The 18,912-nt window shown below is 35.8% G+C and overlaps 1 protein-coding gene across 6 annotated transcripts in view; it reads right to left on the reverse strand.

Annotated features, from left to right (window-relative positions):
- The window catches only part of SNCA (synuclein alpha), a 115,159-nt gene that overhangs the window by 24,910 nt on the left and 71,337 nt on the right, over positions 1-18,912 (reverse strand). Inside the window, exon 6 of one of the 6 annotated variants that reach the window (XM_023195419.2) lies at positions 12,317-12,427. The exons of 4 other annotated variants lie outside the window; for them this stretch is intronic. In XM_023195419.2, coding sequence (XP_023051187.1) covers positions 12,377-12,427 — 51 coding nt within the window. In that variant the 3' untranslated portion in view covers positions 12,317-12,376. Of the gene's footprint in view, positions 1-12,316; positions 12,428-14,164; positions 14,222-18,912 lie in introns of those variants that run through there. One more of the 6 variants, XM_023195420.2, reaches the window with a different exon arrangement.

An 18,912-nucleotide genomic window follows, 5' to 3' on the forward strand; every position in this document is an offset into this window, starting at 1 on the left:
AAAAAAAAAAAAAAAAAAAAAAAAAAAAAAAAAAAAACAAAAAAAAAAAAAAAAAAAAAAAAAAAAAAAAAAAAAAAAAAAAAACATATCCCATGGGATCTTGCTGTAAGGCACTTTTATAAATTATGCTGATTATACCATCTCTTTCATTTCTCTTTCTATTTGCCATGTGTTACATACTTTGGTGATCTTTGAGAAAGCATTTAGCTTATTACAAGCATTTTATTCCCTAAAGTGCAAGTAGGTATGCCAAAAGAACAGCAAAGGCAATGTCTATCCATCCAATCTGGTGGCCTCAGAAGGACAAAAACCAGAAGTAATCTAAAGCAATCAAGGAGTCTGACCACCATGGAAGCCTTGGGGAAGTGACTGCTTTATTTCCCTTTTCAAGAGCTTTTCTTACACAGCATCTATCCACTCTCCTATAGAGATGAAGTTAAGTCCCTAGACAACTATCACCTGTCCCCAATCCCCACCCCTCCACTTGACATACAAACCCAAAGAGATTAATTAACACTTGTTCCAGGAAGAGACAGAGACAAAAACATCTGATATTGGAATATTCCTTTGTGAACAAATATAAAACTTATGCAGAGGGAGGGAGATATTTTGAGAGGAAAAAAAATCATTGGCCTTTATTGCTCAAAGCCAAAAGAAATTGCTTTTTGTGGCAAAAGTAAAACAAGGTAATTTTGTACTGTGTGCTGTATTTCTGGCAATGATCTGTTATCTTAAGAGGCTTATATAGAAAGAACAATTGTACCTGCTTTTATAGCATGCTCTGAGGATCTAAGGACCCTCAACAAATAGTTTTCATGCTACAAGCAGGCACATATTTAGGGACAAATAAGATGGGTTTCTTTTTTTAACTGTAGTATAAATAATTTTATATAATACAGTTATATAGACTTTTTTTAAACAAAATACAGTCAGATTTTAAATCTCTCTGTTCTAAGATAGACACTTCACAATTTAAATTCCAAACTCCTTGTTTCTCGAAGACAACTATGAAAGCAAATGCTTTTGAGAACTTGGCTGAACCTGAGTCCATTCCAATGAGCAGATTCCATATTCATTTTTGAGCCATGACTTAGAAGCTATCAAGACATTATCTAACAATTTTTTCTCAGTATTCCAGGAAAATAAAAATGTACATGCATTAACTCAATAGGTATTCAGATGTTTCCCATTAGTAAGTTGTGATCATGCAATAAATACTATCCTCAACAATATTCCCCAATAAACTTCAAGATTTATAAACTCATGCATACCTACATTTATGTTAAAATTTGAAATAGTGAAATATTTTTACATTGTGAAAAATAGATATATATGCATTTTGTGACCAAAACCATCACCACAGTTCCATTGCTATTGTTGTTTTTCTTCTCATCATCATTATTATTATTTTTGGTTTGTTTGTATCTGGCACATTTGGGGTTATAAATCACAAATAACATAAATAGGATAAAGTTAATCTCCTTCTTACAAAATCCAATGGCTTCCCACAAGTCTATATATAATATGCAAGCTTCTCACTATAGCTTATAAGATCTGGAATAATTTTTCCTATCTCCAGTCTTCACCTCCTCTCACATTCACCATATTCTAGCTATTCAGGACTCTTTTATGCCATAAAATATGCCAGATTCTCACACCCTTAAAACCTTCATATATGAGTTTTTCCTGCCTTGGATATCTCTGTTCCACATTCTAATAAGCCCACTCCCAAACATTCTCTCATCACGCAGCTGGACCCTTTCATCCTCCTGATCTCAACTGAAACGTGACCTTCCTGTATAAACTTTCCATGAGCTGTCTTGTCTGACTGAACCCAAATAGCTAATGGATTTTCCTTCCCATTACATGCTCTCTAATTTATGATGCTTTGCTGTGGGGGGGCGCGGGGGGGAATGAGAGGTGAGAGACTACGGAACATGGAAGTCCTCTTGCAGAGGTACAAGAATGGAAATGGCTGTTCCCCAGCCTAGCTCTTTGGGTCAGACCTGACGTCCACAGAGAGAGCAGTGCAGTAACTGCTAATGCTTCTGTTTTGATTGTAGTAATTGGAACACTCAGGGCACAAGACGCGAGGTCACTGGCAAGGGTAGCAGCAGTATGATTCCTCCCTTAGTAATTTTAAGGCAGCAGATTTCAAAAAGGAAAACCAAGCGGATAAAAGTGAGCAGATTTGTTCTTCAGCACATTTGAGATACCCTTGGAGATGCCAATAAATCACTGGGGAGACTGTGAAGGAGGCTTAGGCCCTGCAGATGAAGTTAGCGATGGAGGAAAATCGTGTTTATCCTCGAGCTGTCAGGTCTGAAATACCTGGGTTAAGTAAATGACCTCTGGGATGGTAACAGTCGCAATTATTAGCAGTTACAGATCCATCTCTATGCCAAAACAGATAACAGCATCCAGGAATTATCCAAAGTCACAAATCAATCTCAGTGTTTTGTCCGCACCCACGTAAGTGCTTTTCCCTTTCCTCCTAGCTACTTAATGGATGAGGGCAAGTTGTCAAATAGACAAACAAAGAAGTGAGGATAAATGTTGCTCTGAAATTTAAGGTGAATCATTAGTCAGACTTGGTATCGTCATGGAATTTGGTCTGTTTTCTAACTAGCTTTATTTTAGCACAGCCATAAATCTGGCTGTAATCGTCTTTAACTCCAATGACTCATGCATCTAAGCATTTCATTTAACTTTCAACCGTGAAAAATTCCAACTGATTTGGCAATATGAATATGCTCTTACTCACATGCATATGATCATATGATGCTGTCAGTACAACATCTGTTTTTATTCTTGGGATGTTGATGGACTATCATGAACTATTTTATAACTTTCCCAGTCCCCTTTAAGTCCAAGAGGATACAGCTGAGAAGGCAGGTAGAGTTTTTGGTCAGTGCCTAGATTTTTTCTGAATATCAAACAAATTGGCTGGTATGAGAATTTAACAGGATATGACCACAATTTTTTTAAACAGATTTATCCACTTGAAACATCGCCTCAGTCAATGAAGAAACTTATGTTCTATAACTAATAATAAAAGATCATTTTTAACTGAAATATGACAAATTGCTGTTTAATCATGAGGATTACCATTTAGAACAGATAGGTAAACATTTACTTTTTAATTTGGAAATAAGTTAAAGCAAATAATAAAAAATTTATTTAAATCACACAGCATGTTTTACCATGAATACTAAATGTTTTCAAAGTTTAAAAATATATTTGTTACCTTGTGGGTATTCCTGAACATGATTAGGATTTTTGTTTCTCCTAGTGCTTTTACTCACTCACATAATCAAAATGTCAAGGCTGTGTAAGTTTTCATCAAGTGCTAATTTGCCATCTAAGTTTTTATTAATTAATTTGTAAAGGAAATAATAATGAGAGTCAAAGGAAGAAGCATCACCTGTGGAGAGCGCCATTTCCAGATTCCGATGAAACCATTAAAATATTTATGTCACTGAGGCTGAATCAGATGGGTTTTGTGTACTCTCTTGTGTGGCCATATTGCGTAGCAATAGGGGGTTTTGAATAATAAGATTCAGTCATCCATTTAGACTCCAATTGGAGCTCAGGCAATTTCAATTTGTGATTATAATGATTAATTTCAAAAAGATGCACTATTTGTAGACCTATGTGGAAACTTACTCAGTGGAACTAAAAAGCCACCTATTTTTATAATAAAAAGGCAAAAATATGCGAATGCAAAAGAAATTCATTGGAAAATTTTGAACGTTTGTTTCAAATATAATTATCACAAATGCAAATATAAAATAACAGAATATGTTTGTTAATATACTTTCATTTAATCAGTTCTACTAAGGCAAATATATGAATTTTTTAATATACAACAATATCGTCTAAAACTCCATTAAGTATACCTATATGACCATTGGGTAAGATTTTTTTATGATTATTAGCATGGGACAATTGTGACCATTTAGATATATTAAATATATTAAGTAACATATTTAATGATTTAAGGTTATTAAATATCTTAAATTAAAATTGAAACCTCATTTTGCCAATATTAAAGATTTCAAAATTTAAATACATATAACACCAATGCATACAACACTACTTTGTCCTGAACATAACTTTTAAAAGGATTTAAGTTTAAATATTCTCCTGAATGCTTTCTGAGACTTAAGATAAAAAAACCATTCCTCAGAACTCCTGACAAAGGGGGGCAGTAAAGAAGCAACAAGATTTGTATGGCGTTCAGGGAAAGCTGAAAGGCCTCTGTGTACATTCCCTATTTTCTAAACAGTAAATGATGAATTGCTTGTTAGGCAGACTACAAAATTGCTAAAATTAAATGTTGGGACAGAAACGTGGAATGCAGAGTTTGCTACTCCCTTTTAATTTAATATTTTCAAAGAATTAAGAGCAATTATTGTATTTTATTTTATAAAATATTTTATTTTAAATTACTCAACACTAAATGAATGTTATTTCAAACCTAGGCTTATAAGAAGAATACATTTAGAAACCCTAGATGACATACTATATAAAAATAATATACAAATTATGTATTTGTTTTCTTTTCTTTTCTTTTCTTTTTTTTTTTTGAGATGGAGTTTTGCTCTTGTTGCCCAGGCTGGAGTACAGTGGCACAATCTCTGCTCATTGCGACCTCCACCTCCCGGGTTCAAGCGATTCTTCTGCCTCAGCCTCCCCAGTAGTTGGGATTACAGGCATGTGCCAACATGCCTGGCTAATTTTGTATGTTTAGTAGAGACAGGGTTTCTCTATGTTGGTCAGGTTGGTCTCGAACTCCCAACCTCAGGTGATCCGCCTACCTCAGCCTCCCAAAGTGCTGGGATTACAGGTGTGAGCCACTGTGCCTGACCTGTTCTTAAGTGTACTTGTCTAGCATTTTCAATACATTCCCCTCTTTTGACATCTTTTGTCTTGACACTCAGCTAATGGGCAAGCAAAAAATTAAGTGGAATAATTGGAGAGAACAATTATCTGATAACCTAAACAATGGTAATGTGAGATAGGTATTTTATGCATTGTTTGGATTTATAAACTATCTGTTGTTCTAATAATAGACATAATGGTTTATTCAACTAGTAGCTACTGTCATCCTTAGAGGCTATTAACAACTCAAAGCAGTGAATTACATCCAGCTAAAGGGTGCTTTTGTATAGACATTTGTTCTTATTGCTGATCACTTATTCTTCAAATTATCTTTTAGGCACCATTTACAAAGATGACCAGAGATATAAAATCTGCATATATAATAGAAAGAACCAGGTAGTCATTCAATAAAATAAGGCATATAGTACCAGGAAAAGATTTTTATCTTAGTCTAAGGCAATCTGAATTCACCAATATATTTATTTGTTGGAATTATTTCAATTTCTAGTCATTAAAAATGTCACGCATATTTACACCAGTGGTTTGGTTGATTACTTCTCTTCAGTCCTAGTCTCTTAAGCACAAGTATACACACTTACAGCGATATCTGCACATACAATATTTTTGATGGAATGAAAAAGTTTAAAATATTGATGTTTATTTCAGTCACGCTGAAATGGCTTATAAAAATTCTATGACTATAAGAAATTCATGAGGAATGCAATATATCAGGAAAGAACAATGTCATCTTTACATAAAAAGGATGTGTGTGAGTAATCTGAGAGGCTGGAATCCAGTGACAAATGTGTCACTTTTTAAGGTGTGCTGGATTCACAGCTGACAGCTTTGACTTGAAACTGCCTTTAAAACAATGTCTATGTATCAATGCAATGAATTCCACCAAAAGTTTGTTGGAGCTAACCACAGTCCCTATATGTTCAAGATGTTTATGGGAGGCACTCAAGGGTTGCTATAACAGTTATTATACACAACTGAGATTAAAATGAATATATGTGTCAGTTCTATTATTAAATATTATAAAATATGAGGGAATAATAAATGTTATATAATTTATAAACTACAAGAAAACTTATATCAGAAAACTGCTAATTTCCTAATATATGCACTGTCTTCAGTGTCTCCAAAACTGTCAACTCTGCCAATGTGACTAGCAGATGATGAGCAGGCAGTCCATGTGATACTATCAATTACACAGTCAGAAATCTGAGTCTTTCTTTCACCTTATGAGCTGTTTGGGAAGAAGGTGTATGTGTGTGTAACGGAGAGCAAGAGATTAACTTGTAAGCCATTATCCGATGCAAAAACAGACATTTACTAAGTCATCTATGAAGAGATGGTTCGATAATAGCTAAGTATTCATATAAATCTTCAGGGACTCGGATTCTCTCAAGTGTGACAGAATACTCCTCTCAACTGCCAGCACTCCTAATGTAAAAAATCACATTTGGCAAAGGGCTCTGGTGTTTTGAGCTCTGCTCAGTGACAGGTTTGTTTTAAATAAGATTAATACTATCTGAGGACAATAAAATGACCTTCAATTAAGACTCCCTTTAAATTTTGTCTACTCGATTTCCACTATGATTGGTATCTAGTTGTACTCTATCTAAGAATGATCTTTAGAACATTCAAAGGTGATTATGAAAGAGATATCTAGGAAGCCATAGGAAGTAACCACTATTCAATGCTGTTCTGTACACCATTAATAAACCATAAGAGAGGACAAAAATTTATCCAAGAAAGAGACTATTACATAGCCACCAGGATCCAATATGGATTCTGTACAATTGAGCAATACACGTAACAGATTTGTGGTGAAAAACAGGTGCTATTCTAATGCTTAGTCTAAAGTTCTCCCTTAATTCCTTCCCATCACCTAATTTGTTTGACATCTAGTCTTTTTACATTATAATATCGTATATTAAAAAGTTCCTATTACAGAATTTTTATTTTTTATTTTTTTTTGAGACGGAGTATCGTTCTGTCATCCAGGCTGGAGAGGAGGCTCACTGCAAACTCTGCCTCCTGGGTTCATGCCATTCTCCTGCCTCAGCCTCCCAAGTAGCTGGGACTACAGGCTCTCGCCACCATGTCTGGCTAAGTTTTTGTATTTTTAGTGGAGACGGGGTTTCACCATGTTAGCCAGGATGGTCTCGGTCTCCTGATGTCATGATCTGCCCACCTCGGCCTCCCAAAGTGCTGAGATTACAGGTGTGAGCCACCGTGCCTGGCCTTTATTATGGAATTTTTAGGCATACATTGCACCTTTTTCCAATTGTGCTTAAATAATCCCAAACGGGCAAATGCTTCACTGGGCTACATTTGCATCCCTGAGTACAATTCCACATTGATTTTGGTTTTGTGAATTTTGGCGTAATTTATATTGAGAGGCACACCTGGAAATAAATAATGCTGATGTTTTGGTGTAATTTTATTTGTTGTCATTAATGGAATATGTAAATACAATCTATCAGCATTAGGCAGAAAACATTTAAGAGATACCAAATTCTTTTGCCAAGAAAGGTAGTAGTTTGCCAGGAACTACGAGCTTTCTAACTTAACTTTTAAAAATAGATTTTAATTTTTAATTTTGATAATTACATCATAGTTGTACATATTTAAGGGCTATCTGTGATATTTTTATATAATACTGCCATGTTTATTGCATTACTATTCACAATAGCCAAGATATGGAATCAACCTTTGTTCCTCAACAGAAGAAGAGACAAACCTGACTTTGGTCTGTGCTGGCTGCAGGTTCTGGAGAGCTGTTTGAAGTGACGAGATGGCAAATGAAATGGTCAGCTGGTTTCCTGGTGGGTTATTCATCATCATAACACTTTACCTAGAAATTTTGCCTTTTCACACAAAACCATAATAATGGACCAACAGCATGAACCTGGATAGGCACAGCCAGTCACTATCCTAAGGTCAAGTTGATATGAGTCATATAAGTAGAGGACCAGAAGTTTTATCTGAATAGTATTGTCATAGTGGCTAGGAATGAGAGTGAAAAGTAGACTAGATGTGTGCTTTGATATGGCTTGGAGCAAAAGGTCAGGTATTAGGGGCACTTCTGAAATGATATCTATTATTTAGGAACTGGGTCAGGAAAATATATAATTACATTTCTGCTATATTTACATACCATTCATTCATGAGCGAGCTCTTCCAAAAAAAAAAAAAAAGGAGATGTCAGTGCATAAAAAATAAATTCCATTTCTTTCTCAAGCCCAAGGTACATAAATCTTGAAATTTTCCAGCTAAAAAATAGGCATATGTTCTAGCATCAGCTTTAATTTCTCCCACATTTATTGTCTGCTACAATAAAGTGACAAAACCATTCATAATTTCTGCACATTTTTTACATCTAATTATTTGCTTTTCAGTTATATAAATATCCTTGATATCCTAGGTACCATTGGAATTTCAAAGCTCAGAAAATCACTGATGAGGATGGAAGGAATTAACCATCATGCAAGCAGAAGCATGTGGCTACCATGCTACATTGCTCAGAGTTCATGTAGCAGTTTAATTAGGGTAGCAGCTGTGCAATCAGCTTTATTGGAACCGGAGTCTTGCATCCTAAATATGAAATATCTACTGTTTGAGAGGGTGACAACTTTATGCCTTGCAAAGAAAATAGTCCTCAAGTGTTATTTTTAAATGAATTAACCCTTTGTCTTTTCTCACATCTTTTCCCTTTTTTTCTTTTTTGCCCTCAAAAGTATTTAAAGGATAATCCCATATGATAACTCACACTGCCTAGCTTTAGTACAATGTCTCATACATTGCAGGCACTCACAAACATTTGTTTAATGAATGAATAAGTGAAAGTCAAATGGAAAATTACACTGTTGAATTTAAAATGGTTTTAGAGGTACATCTCTAAATTTGTTGATTTATTTAGGATTAGCACATTGTTAACATTTTCACTGCTAAATTTCATATTATTCATTAAAGAAAGGTAGTGTTGGAGAGTTATATATTTGACAGATGAATTATCTGTAACTTCTAACATACTCATACAACAAGTTTTTCGAGCTCTCCAACATTTAAAGTTATAACACTGTTTGGTAATTTTTAAAGAAATGACAGATAAATAGTAGCTTTCCATAAATAAAAGCCTATTAATTTGTATGACATAACAAAATTTAGTGCAAGATAAATCTTATATAGTACTCCTACAAGAAATCTATAGGAGTAAAATTATAATTATAAAAATCAGCAGACCTAAACAAACAAATACATCTTTCAGTTAAGTTTATAGATACCAAAGACATTCAACCTTTAACATCCCACTGTGTAAAATCAAATGGGAAAGGATAAAAGGACCAAAACTATGGTTAGTAATATAATTACTGCCTACCTACAGACTAATTTGTTTTAATATCTGAGCTGGAACCAGTATGTTACCTCTTTTAACCTTAGCTAAATAATGTTTATACAAACCTTACTATGCAGAGTTATCTTTAACAAGAGCATCCCATTGAGGAAAAAAGAAAATAGAAAGATATGAAAATTTTCACTTTTTTCTAATACCAACAGACATTACATTATTGATATTCCATTTCTGTATACACTGACATAGAATATGAGCATTCCCTGTAGTTCAGTTTTACTGACAATAACGTTGCACAAATCATTTTAGGGTTATGTGCTATGCAGAGACATTGTACAGTTAATTGGCATCATTAAGTAACATTTTGAAATGATGATGTGTTCAAATGTAGTAGTTAAAGGCTTGATTGGACATTGCTAAATTGTGTACTAGATGTCTAAAGAGATGGAATTTATCCCCTAGTAGTCTTTATCCTTTGTTACCTGTCTCAAATTTGGAACTCATTTCTTCTAAGTTGAAAATTTTATGTTCATGTTGGAAACTTAAATTTTAACCATTAAAAGATTACTTGAAATGCAACGCTACCCATGGCTGCCTGTCATTTGGGAGTTTATTATTATTATTATTATTTTTAATTTTTTTGAGATGGAGTCTCCCTCTGTCGTCCAAGCTGGAATGCAGTGGTGTGATCTCCACTCACTGCAAGCTCTGCCTCCCGGATTCCCGTCATTCTCCTGCCTCAGCCTCCCGAGTAGCTGGGACTACAGGCGCCCGCCACCTCGCCTGGCTAATTTTTTGTATTTTTAGTAGAGATGGGGTTTCACCATATTAGCCAGGATGATCTCCATCTCCTGACCTCGTGATCCGCCCGCCTCGGCCTCCCAAAGTGCTGGGATTACAGGCGTGAGCCACCACGCCCGGCCTTGGGGGTTTCTTATAGATTCTTTTTAGGGATAAGAATTATGTTAAAACTAGATGCTAGAATTGCTCTAATTTTTATTCCCAAATTTCTCATTTCCATTTTGGCAAAGAGGTCCAAAACATGAATAGCCTTTTTATCTGTTTTTTTTCTCCCATATCAGTTCCCATGAGACCAGTGACTTCATTCTTCCTTTTATTACAGGTTTACATTTTGCAGTCATCTTTTATTCCTGCATCACTATCTTCAATCATCTGTGGCCAATTCTTTCCAGGTCATTCTCTAACCTCCATATTAAAGCTATAGATCAGTAACTATCAGAACATGTTAAACGTTAAGGTAAAGTTAATCATCATTTCTTTATAATAATAACCACCACTGAAATGCAATTGTTATGAGGTATTATGCTAAACACTTTATTAAATCTTATGAAATAGGGATAATTTTTATTCTCATCTCACAAGAGAACTCTAGGCACATAAAAATTAAGGCATTTTGCCCCAGGTCTCACGACTGGCAAGCAGTCTGTCTGACAGTAGAGAGGCAGCTTCAAGCTTTGTAGTAGAGGGCCTCTGTGTCATTACTATAAACCTTTCATGGCATGGTCTATACATTTGGGCTCCTCAGCTTCAAATTTATCTATCATGCAGGCATGACACTAGGCTTTCACTTGCACTGGAAGTCAACTGCTGGCTGGAAAATTCTAGAGAAACGTAGGCCACAGAGTTCCTGAATGTGTTAAAGAAGCCTTAGATTTTATTTTGCGTGGGTTGGGAAATAATTGAAGGGTTGTAACAGGGAATGTGCAGAATTGCACTGTGGAGAGATCTAACTGGAGTTTGGGGGAAAGATGAGCAGGCCCTGAACTGTGATAATGTTGGCAAGCTTGAGGGGAGGGACAGAACCAGAAAATATTTGTGATATTTCTAGGCCCCCGTGATTGACTGGATGGAGGATGAGCAGGTGAGGGCTGTTTGTTTTGAAAAAAGTGATTTTGAAGAGAGGACAGAAAAATAGTTTCATTTTCTTACTTCATGTGCTTATGAGCTGGGGAGTCAGGGTACAGAAGGAAAGACACATGAAGCCAGGGACTGACACAGAGACGAGACACACAGTGGGTGCTTCGTGGATAGCTGTTGAATGATTTATGAAAATCAGGTAGCAGTGGTGAGGATTTTTATGCAAATGAAATACAAATGAACTTCTCAAGGTGCCATATTGGAGTTGTGGCTTTGATCTGGTTCCTGACTTTGAATTATTTTGTTCCTATGAAGCACAGGCCTTTGTAATAAAAATCCACCATCCACAAAATTTCCTGGACTTAAGAATATCTCCACAAGTTATAAGAATTTGAAACTGCTTAGAAGGAACAATTGCTTGTACTCAGCCAGTCATTCTCAGCTGCATGAGATGACTCTCAAAACGGGGGTGGAGAGTGTCTACTTCCTCCAGAAAAGGTTTTTAGAGCGAAATGAAAGAGACTGCCTCTTCTCCATCAAAAATTATTTGTCTCAAGATGGGAACAAGAAACCTGGCACCCAGGGGTAAGGACACAGACATGCTCTCTCATTTTAAGCTGAAGCTGAACTGTCTTGTCCTAAAAACATGTGCCCAGACTCTAGAAAAGCTCCCTTAAACAGACTGGTAATTTCTCCATTTCTGTCACTTAAGAGGATTTTAGGGACATATAACTTTAAGAATTCCATTCTGCAGCTTTCAGAGGTAATACAGTCCAATACTCATTGCAGGCTTATGGTGTACCGGCACTTTTCTAAACACTCTACTTGTTACAGCTTGTTTAATTGAGGTAAGTATTCTTATCATTCTCTATTTGGGAGATTTGAGCAAGAGGCAAAGTATGTGCCTTAGGATGACACATTTGGTAAGTAGGAAAGCAGAACTTTAACATCAGCAGTAAAACCCTGAGACTATTGTTTTAATGTGTTTAATAAATGCCCCACTAAGAAACCAGAGCAAATTAAAAGTGTGCTGTGTCCTATTAATTTGATACAGGCAGAAGAAATCTAAAAACAAAAAAGATTCGATGTTTAAGAAGAACTTTATTTTAAGTAGTTGTAGAACATATGCTTAAACTGAGTGAACTTTTTATGAACTTTTCATCAGAAATTGTTTTTTTAATTGTTGTTTTTCTCCTGTGTCTGTGACTGAATAAATGGTCTCTGTTCACTGGAATACTTCACATGCTTTCTCTCTCAGTTGTAGGTGTGTTCATTTCTATTCAGACACCAAAGGCCTATGGGTATCTGCAAATTAACAGTTTAATTCGCTGTTATGTTCCATCATTGTGAAGAAGAACAGGAAATTAACATATCTGTAACCACGCCCTTATTATATAATGTGAAAGTATAAACTAAAACATGCAATGTTCATTAAACTGAGATAAAACCACATTTTGAAAATAAAGTTTAGTAAGTGGATACTTAGTATCACATTGGCCATACTAAGCTTATGACTTGCTTTTAATATTTGGATTGCAAATAAATTTGGAAGCTAATGTATGGAGTACAACAATAGTGAAAAGCATGGGCTTTGGGGTTGGACATGGCTATGCATCTGAAATACTAGGTCTTTGATCAAGGACAAGTTATTAAACTTCTCAAAATGCCTGTATCACTAGTTACTGTGAAAATTAAAAGAGACAGTGCATGTAAAAGCTACAATCCCGTGCCTGGCCCATCTTAAGAGCTCAGTGTATGTTAGCGATTGTAAAGATTTGTTACCAAGTCAGAGTAAACTCTGTAGTTTAAAATACTATGTTTCTTTGATTAAAAGACACATTTTTTCACATATTTTTTGTTTCTGATATTAAGATACATTTTTAAAATTAGTGTGTATATTCCCCTTCCTGTCTCCTCAAGCCCTTTCAAAAACATCATTAAATCCACTATGTATCTTGTTATTGGATATTAGATTCAAGAACATATCGGAATAGTAATTACGTTGTATTTGATTCAGTGGCTGAGATTGAAGGGCAACTAACCAACAGAGAAGATATTATTGATTGTTCTAAAGGTTTATCCTCAAAAGCTTTGCTTTACCCTATCTTGTTACATCTTTTTAAAACAGTGCTAATTGTGTCCCTCGTACATATTTTTATTCAACTCTTCAGCAAACATCTTCTATGTGACCAACATACTACGAGGTGCTGGAGATGCAGGGAAGAGTAAGATGCTATCCTTGACCTGCAGTATCTTGAAGCTAGTTGGGGCAACAAACCATTAAGACATTCAGCAGCATAGCTTTTGTCTGCAGAAGCAGATGGGGATCCGAGGGTTGGAAATAATACAGAGGAGAGAGGGATTCATTTGAAGAGTTCTCTTGTTGCATGGTTAACGTAATTAAAGTACCTAGCCACTAGTAGATGACAGTTTTCTAATTTTACATATCATGTAATCTCCTTGGTCTTGAAGGTATTGAGGGTGTCCATTACTTGAATGCGGTGACATTAATAATTTCTTAGATAAAAAGTATACTGCTCCCTATCATAAATTCCCTGCCTCCCAGACTTTCTACGAGCCTCAAATGGATATGTGGAGGGAAGGACCTGCTGATCTAAGAATATCCCTAGTGTCAAAGAAGTAAATGGTCAAGCAAGGTTGTCCTAAGCAGCCATGTTACCCCTTCTGCTGGTGAGCACAGAGTCCAGGTGTAAAATCTTTTTTTTTTTCTTGCTTTTGTCACCCAGGCTGGAGTGCAGTGGTGCGATCTCGTCTAACCTCAACCTCCACCTCCCGGGTTCAATTGATTCTCCTGCCTCAGCCTCCTGAGCAGCTGGGACTACAAGCACCCGCCACCATGCCTGGCTAATTTTTTGTATTTTTAGAAGAGATGGGGTTTAACCATGTTAGCCAGGATGGTCTTGATCTGACCTCGTGATCTGTCCACCTCAGCCTCCCAAAGTTATGGGATTACAGGTGTGAGCCCCCGTGCTTGGCTGCAGAATCTTTACCGGTTACTGTTGTCCACATGGGGAAGAATCTTGACATCTGAAGTGTTCATTGAATAAATATTTTTATTGAATATTCTTCTAACAAAATCTGAAAAAAGTACAGAGTTATTTTTGAAATGGATGAGAATTTATGGTAATTTAGCAAGTTCATTGTATGTATCCTGTTTTCAGTTATCATTGCTACTGAATTATTTATCTTCAGGTATATAAATTATAGTCAAGATGCTTACAATTGATTAAGGAAGAATGATTTTAAAACACAGAGCAAAATAAGTTATTTTAAATACAGAAGGCTATTCTCCTCCATGAATAGCTGGCATTCCATTTCTATTGTATATTAGGTTGAAATATGTGTTTTTGTCATTACTAGTGTTTTTCCACAGGAGAAGACTGTAGTCACAAGCATTTAATATTTGCTGAAAGTACTTAAACAGAAAAATAGTGGATAGTGAGATTAAGAATTAAATAAGGTAGACAAACAGCTGGCTGCAAAAGAGACCTTAAAAAGTTTCTCACAGCCTGGCCAAAATGGTGAAACCCCATCTCTACTAAGAATACAAAAATTAGCGGAAGTGGTGCCTTGCACCTGTAATCCTAGCTACTCGGGAGCCTGAGGCAGGAGAATTGCTTGAACCCATGAGGCAGAGGTAGGTTGCAGTGAGCCAAGATTGTGCCGCTGCATTCCAGCCTGGGCAATAGAGCAAGACTCTGTCTCAAAAAAAGAAAGTCTCTCAGTCTATTGAGAATATACTTGATTTTTACAAGAGGAATCTATTGCTTTCCAAAGTTATTTATCTAAAATGTATGAATAAAAATGTATAACTATAAACATATCTATAAAACTGGTAAAGGTCAAAAGCTCAGGTATCTTTAACTTTCTCTACTTCTACTATTCACAAAAATATTTGCTCAGAGACACAGAAACTCATCTTCAAGATTTATTTTTATCTGGGTGGAGTTAGAGTTGTCTTGGTAACAGCTACTATCACCATATTAAGTGTTAACAACACATTTTTAAACATTTTTAACATTTTAAAAATGCAGATGCCAAAGTAGAGCAATGTAAGGAGGGAAAGTTGTAAGTTCCCTTTTTCCCACATCTACTTGACATTACAAGATTTGTACTACTTTCAGAAATTTTCCAGTGTTTAAAAAAAATGCATCTATAAACACACATATATAGAGAGTACTTCTTATTAAAGTAATCACCTTAAAAATTATGTAATGCAATGAAAACCACAATGCTTTTCCTACCATTGACTAAGAAAGCAAAGGACCTTTCTTCTGAAAGCGAGGAGGGCCTCTTGCCTCCTGTCATTTATGAATAGAACTCTGTAGTCAGAACCAGAACATTTCTGGCATTTGGTCTACGATCATTTTGAAGGGCAAGACTGGTGCTGTGTTGCTAAGCACAAACAATTTGATGTTTGGCTCCAAAAATATGCTCGAGATTAGTTCTTCCCTCAGCAACAGGCGCTCAGCCAAATAATTTTTAACCAACTCTCAGAGCCCAATATTGCTTGAGCTACTGAGATCCTATTTCAAGTTATTGCTATCAAGATATAGAGGAGAGTGAAATACTGACATTTGTGAGATCCTAAGACTTACACTAAATCCATACAATTTCTGTTCTGACTTAAAAATTAAAAAAAAGAGAGATGAAAAGTATGACATTTTCAAACCATGTAGTTGGTTTATTTCACCTTAAACTCCAAGTTACAGAAGTATTTTGTTGTTGTTTGTTTTGTTTTAAAACTAGACTTGGTGGAATACAGAGCATAAACATCTTAAACAAAATACTAAACTTCTAGAACAGTGGATCACTTAAAATGAAAACCTTAAGATTTTCCTTAGATTGAGTTTTTTATTCTCAAAAAGAAGAGAAAAAGGAAGTTGAATTTCTAAATGGTGCAGGACAAATGAATAAAATACATTTTGCCTCTGTCTTAAACTTAGTACAGATATGCAATCTCTTTAACACTATGTAAAAATTCAGTCTTTTCTTTCTTTGGTTTCCAAATAACAATGAAATGAAACATTTTCCTTTTATGTGTAATTAATACAGTTTAATTAAGAGTTATGGAGGATCTTTCCACCTCATGGTGTATCTATGCAGCTGAATTTCTTCAGCATTTGCTTTTTTAATTTGTATAAGGAATAACCATTCCATATCTTAGAAATCTTTGAAATTAGAAGTTGATCTAATAGCATCTCTAATGTAGTCTCTCCTTGAATTTAAAATATAATAGATATGATCTGTTATCTGAAAGATACAGTGTTTACTGGTATATAACTGTTGTGTTGAGAATTTTTCATTGAATTAACTATATTTCCCTTGACATTTTTGTTTTATGATCATATCTCATAATCCACCTCTGAATCAATGAACGCTTGTATTGGTGGAGAAAAATCCTTCAGACAGACTTTCTGTGTGGTACGTTCTTTCTGTTTCTTTTCTAATAACATTAACTTACATTTTAAATTATTATAATTCACTCTATTTTCACAGTTCATCAAATCATACTCAGATATTTAAAAATAAATTTTATTGTGTATATTTACAACAAACAGCATGCTGTTATAAGATGAATGTATATAGTGAAATGGTTATTATAGTGACAAAAATTAGCATATCCATGATCTCACATAGTTACCCACTTTTTCCCCTGTGGCAAGAGCAGCTATAATCTACTCAATTAGCAAAAATCCTGAATACAATACATTATTACTAACTATAGTTGTCATTCCTACATGTCAGCTTTACAGTTCCACCTACATACCTGCTACTTTGTATCCTTTGATTTACATTTCCCAGTCTCCTCCCTGCCACCTCACTCATGGTAACCACTGTGTGCACTGTGTTTTATGCTTTGTTTTTTATTTTGAGACAGAGTTGCGCTCTTTGCCCAGGCTGAAGTGAAGCGGCACCATCTCTGCTCACTGCAACCTACACCTCCTGAGTTCAAGTGATTCTCCTGTCTCAACCGCCCCAGTAGCTGGGATTACAGGCACCCATCACCAGGCCCAGCTAATATCTGTACTTTTAGTAGAGACGGCGTTTCGCCATGTTGGCCAGGCTGGTCTTGAACTCCTGACCTCAGATGATCCACACACCTCGGCTTCCCAAAGTGCTAGGATTACACGCGTGAGCCACCATGTCCAGCTAGTAACTACTGTTTTATTTTAACTGTATATTTGACCTTTTTCTTTTTAGATTCCACATATAAGTAAGATTATGCAATTTTGTGTGTGAGTGTGCACTGGGCTTATTTCTCATAGCTTAATATCCTCCAGGTCCATGCATGTTGTGGTAAATGACACGGTCTCCTCCTTTTTTAAGGTTGAATAATATTCCATTGTATATACATATACCACAGTTTATTTTATCCATTCATCCACCAACACATACCTAGGTGGTTTCCATATCTTGGCTACTGTAAATAATGCTGCAATGAATAGAACAGTGCAGATAACTTTATGAGGTGATGAATTCATCTCCTTTGGGTACATACCCAGAGGAGGGATTGCTGGGTCTTAGGTAATTCTAATTTTAATTTCTTTAGGAACCTCCATACTATTGTCCATAATGGCTACGCGAATCTATATTTCCACCAACAATGTATGAAGGTTCCCTTTTCTCTGCACACTTATCAACACTTAAACTGAACATGCAGCCTTTTTCTTTTTATTATTCTCTAAACAATATAGTATAAAAGCTATTTACATAGAATTTACATTGTATTAGGCATTATCAGTAATCTAGAGATAACTTAAAGCAACAGTCCCCAACCTTTCTGGCACCAGGGACTGGTTTTGTGGAAGAAATGTTTCCATGGACAGGGATAGTGAGGGGAAGGGGAGTGGTTTTGGGATGATTTAAGCACATTACATTTATCATTAGATTTTCATAAGGAGTGCACAACCTAGATCCCTCACATGTGCAGTTCACAGTGGGGTTCGTGCTCCTGTGACTATCTAATGCCACCGCTGATGTGACAGGAGGAGGAGCTCAGCTCTTGCTGTACAGCCTGGTATTGAACAGCCTAACAAGCTATGGACCAGTACTGGTTGTGGCCCTGGGGTTGGGGACCCCTGATTTAAAGTATATGAGAGGCTGTGCATAGGTTATATACAAATACTAAGCCATTTTATAACAAGGGCTAGAGCATCTGCAGATTTTAGTACCCAAGGGAGGTCCTGAAACCAATCCCCTATGGCTACTGAAGGACAACTGTGTATCATTCTTAACGAGAAAAAAAACAAAATCTGTTTTGTAAATAAAATTTTGTTCAGTATTATTTCCATTTCACTCTGGAATTTAGTTAGAAATTAAGATTAACAAAATATTAATTGACTAGTAAAATGTACCAGTACTAGCAGTACATACCAAAAACTAATAATGATATTCCAATAATATTAAATAATGATGGCATTTGTATTTCAGCTGAGAGTGGCTTATGGTTCTTCCCCACAAGTGGCTCATTTATTGATGGCCATTTTTTCTTAACTCCTGGTCTTTCTCACAGTCACCGAAAACAGTCCTTTATCATACAAATAAAAAAGTCGTCTCACCATTCCTCTGTACTTTTTCTCTTAACAGACTTGTGTTTTGAACTCTTACTTATACTTTTTTTTTTTTTTTTTTTTTTTTGAGACAGGGTCTTGCTCTGTCACCCAGGCTGGAGTGCAGTGGAGTGACCTTGCCTCACTGTGGTCTCAGCCTCCAGGTTCAAGCAATTCTCCTACTTCCGTTTCTTGAGTAACTGGGATTACAGGTGC

The sequence above is a fragment of the Piliocolobus tephrosceles genome, chromosome 3 (genome assembly GCF_002776525.5).
Source record: "Piliocolobus tephrosceles isolate RC106 chromosome 3, ASM277652v3, whole genome shotgun sequence".
In the NCBI taxonomy this organism is placed as follows: Eukaryota; Metazoa; Chordata; class Mammalia; order Primates; family Cercopithecidae; genus Piliocolobus; species Piliocolobus tephrosceles.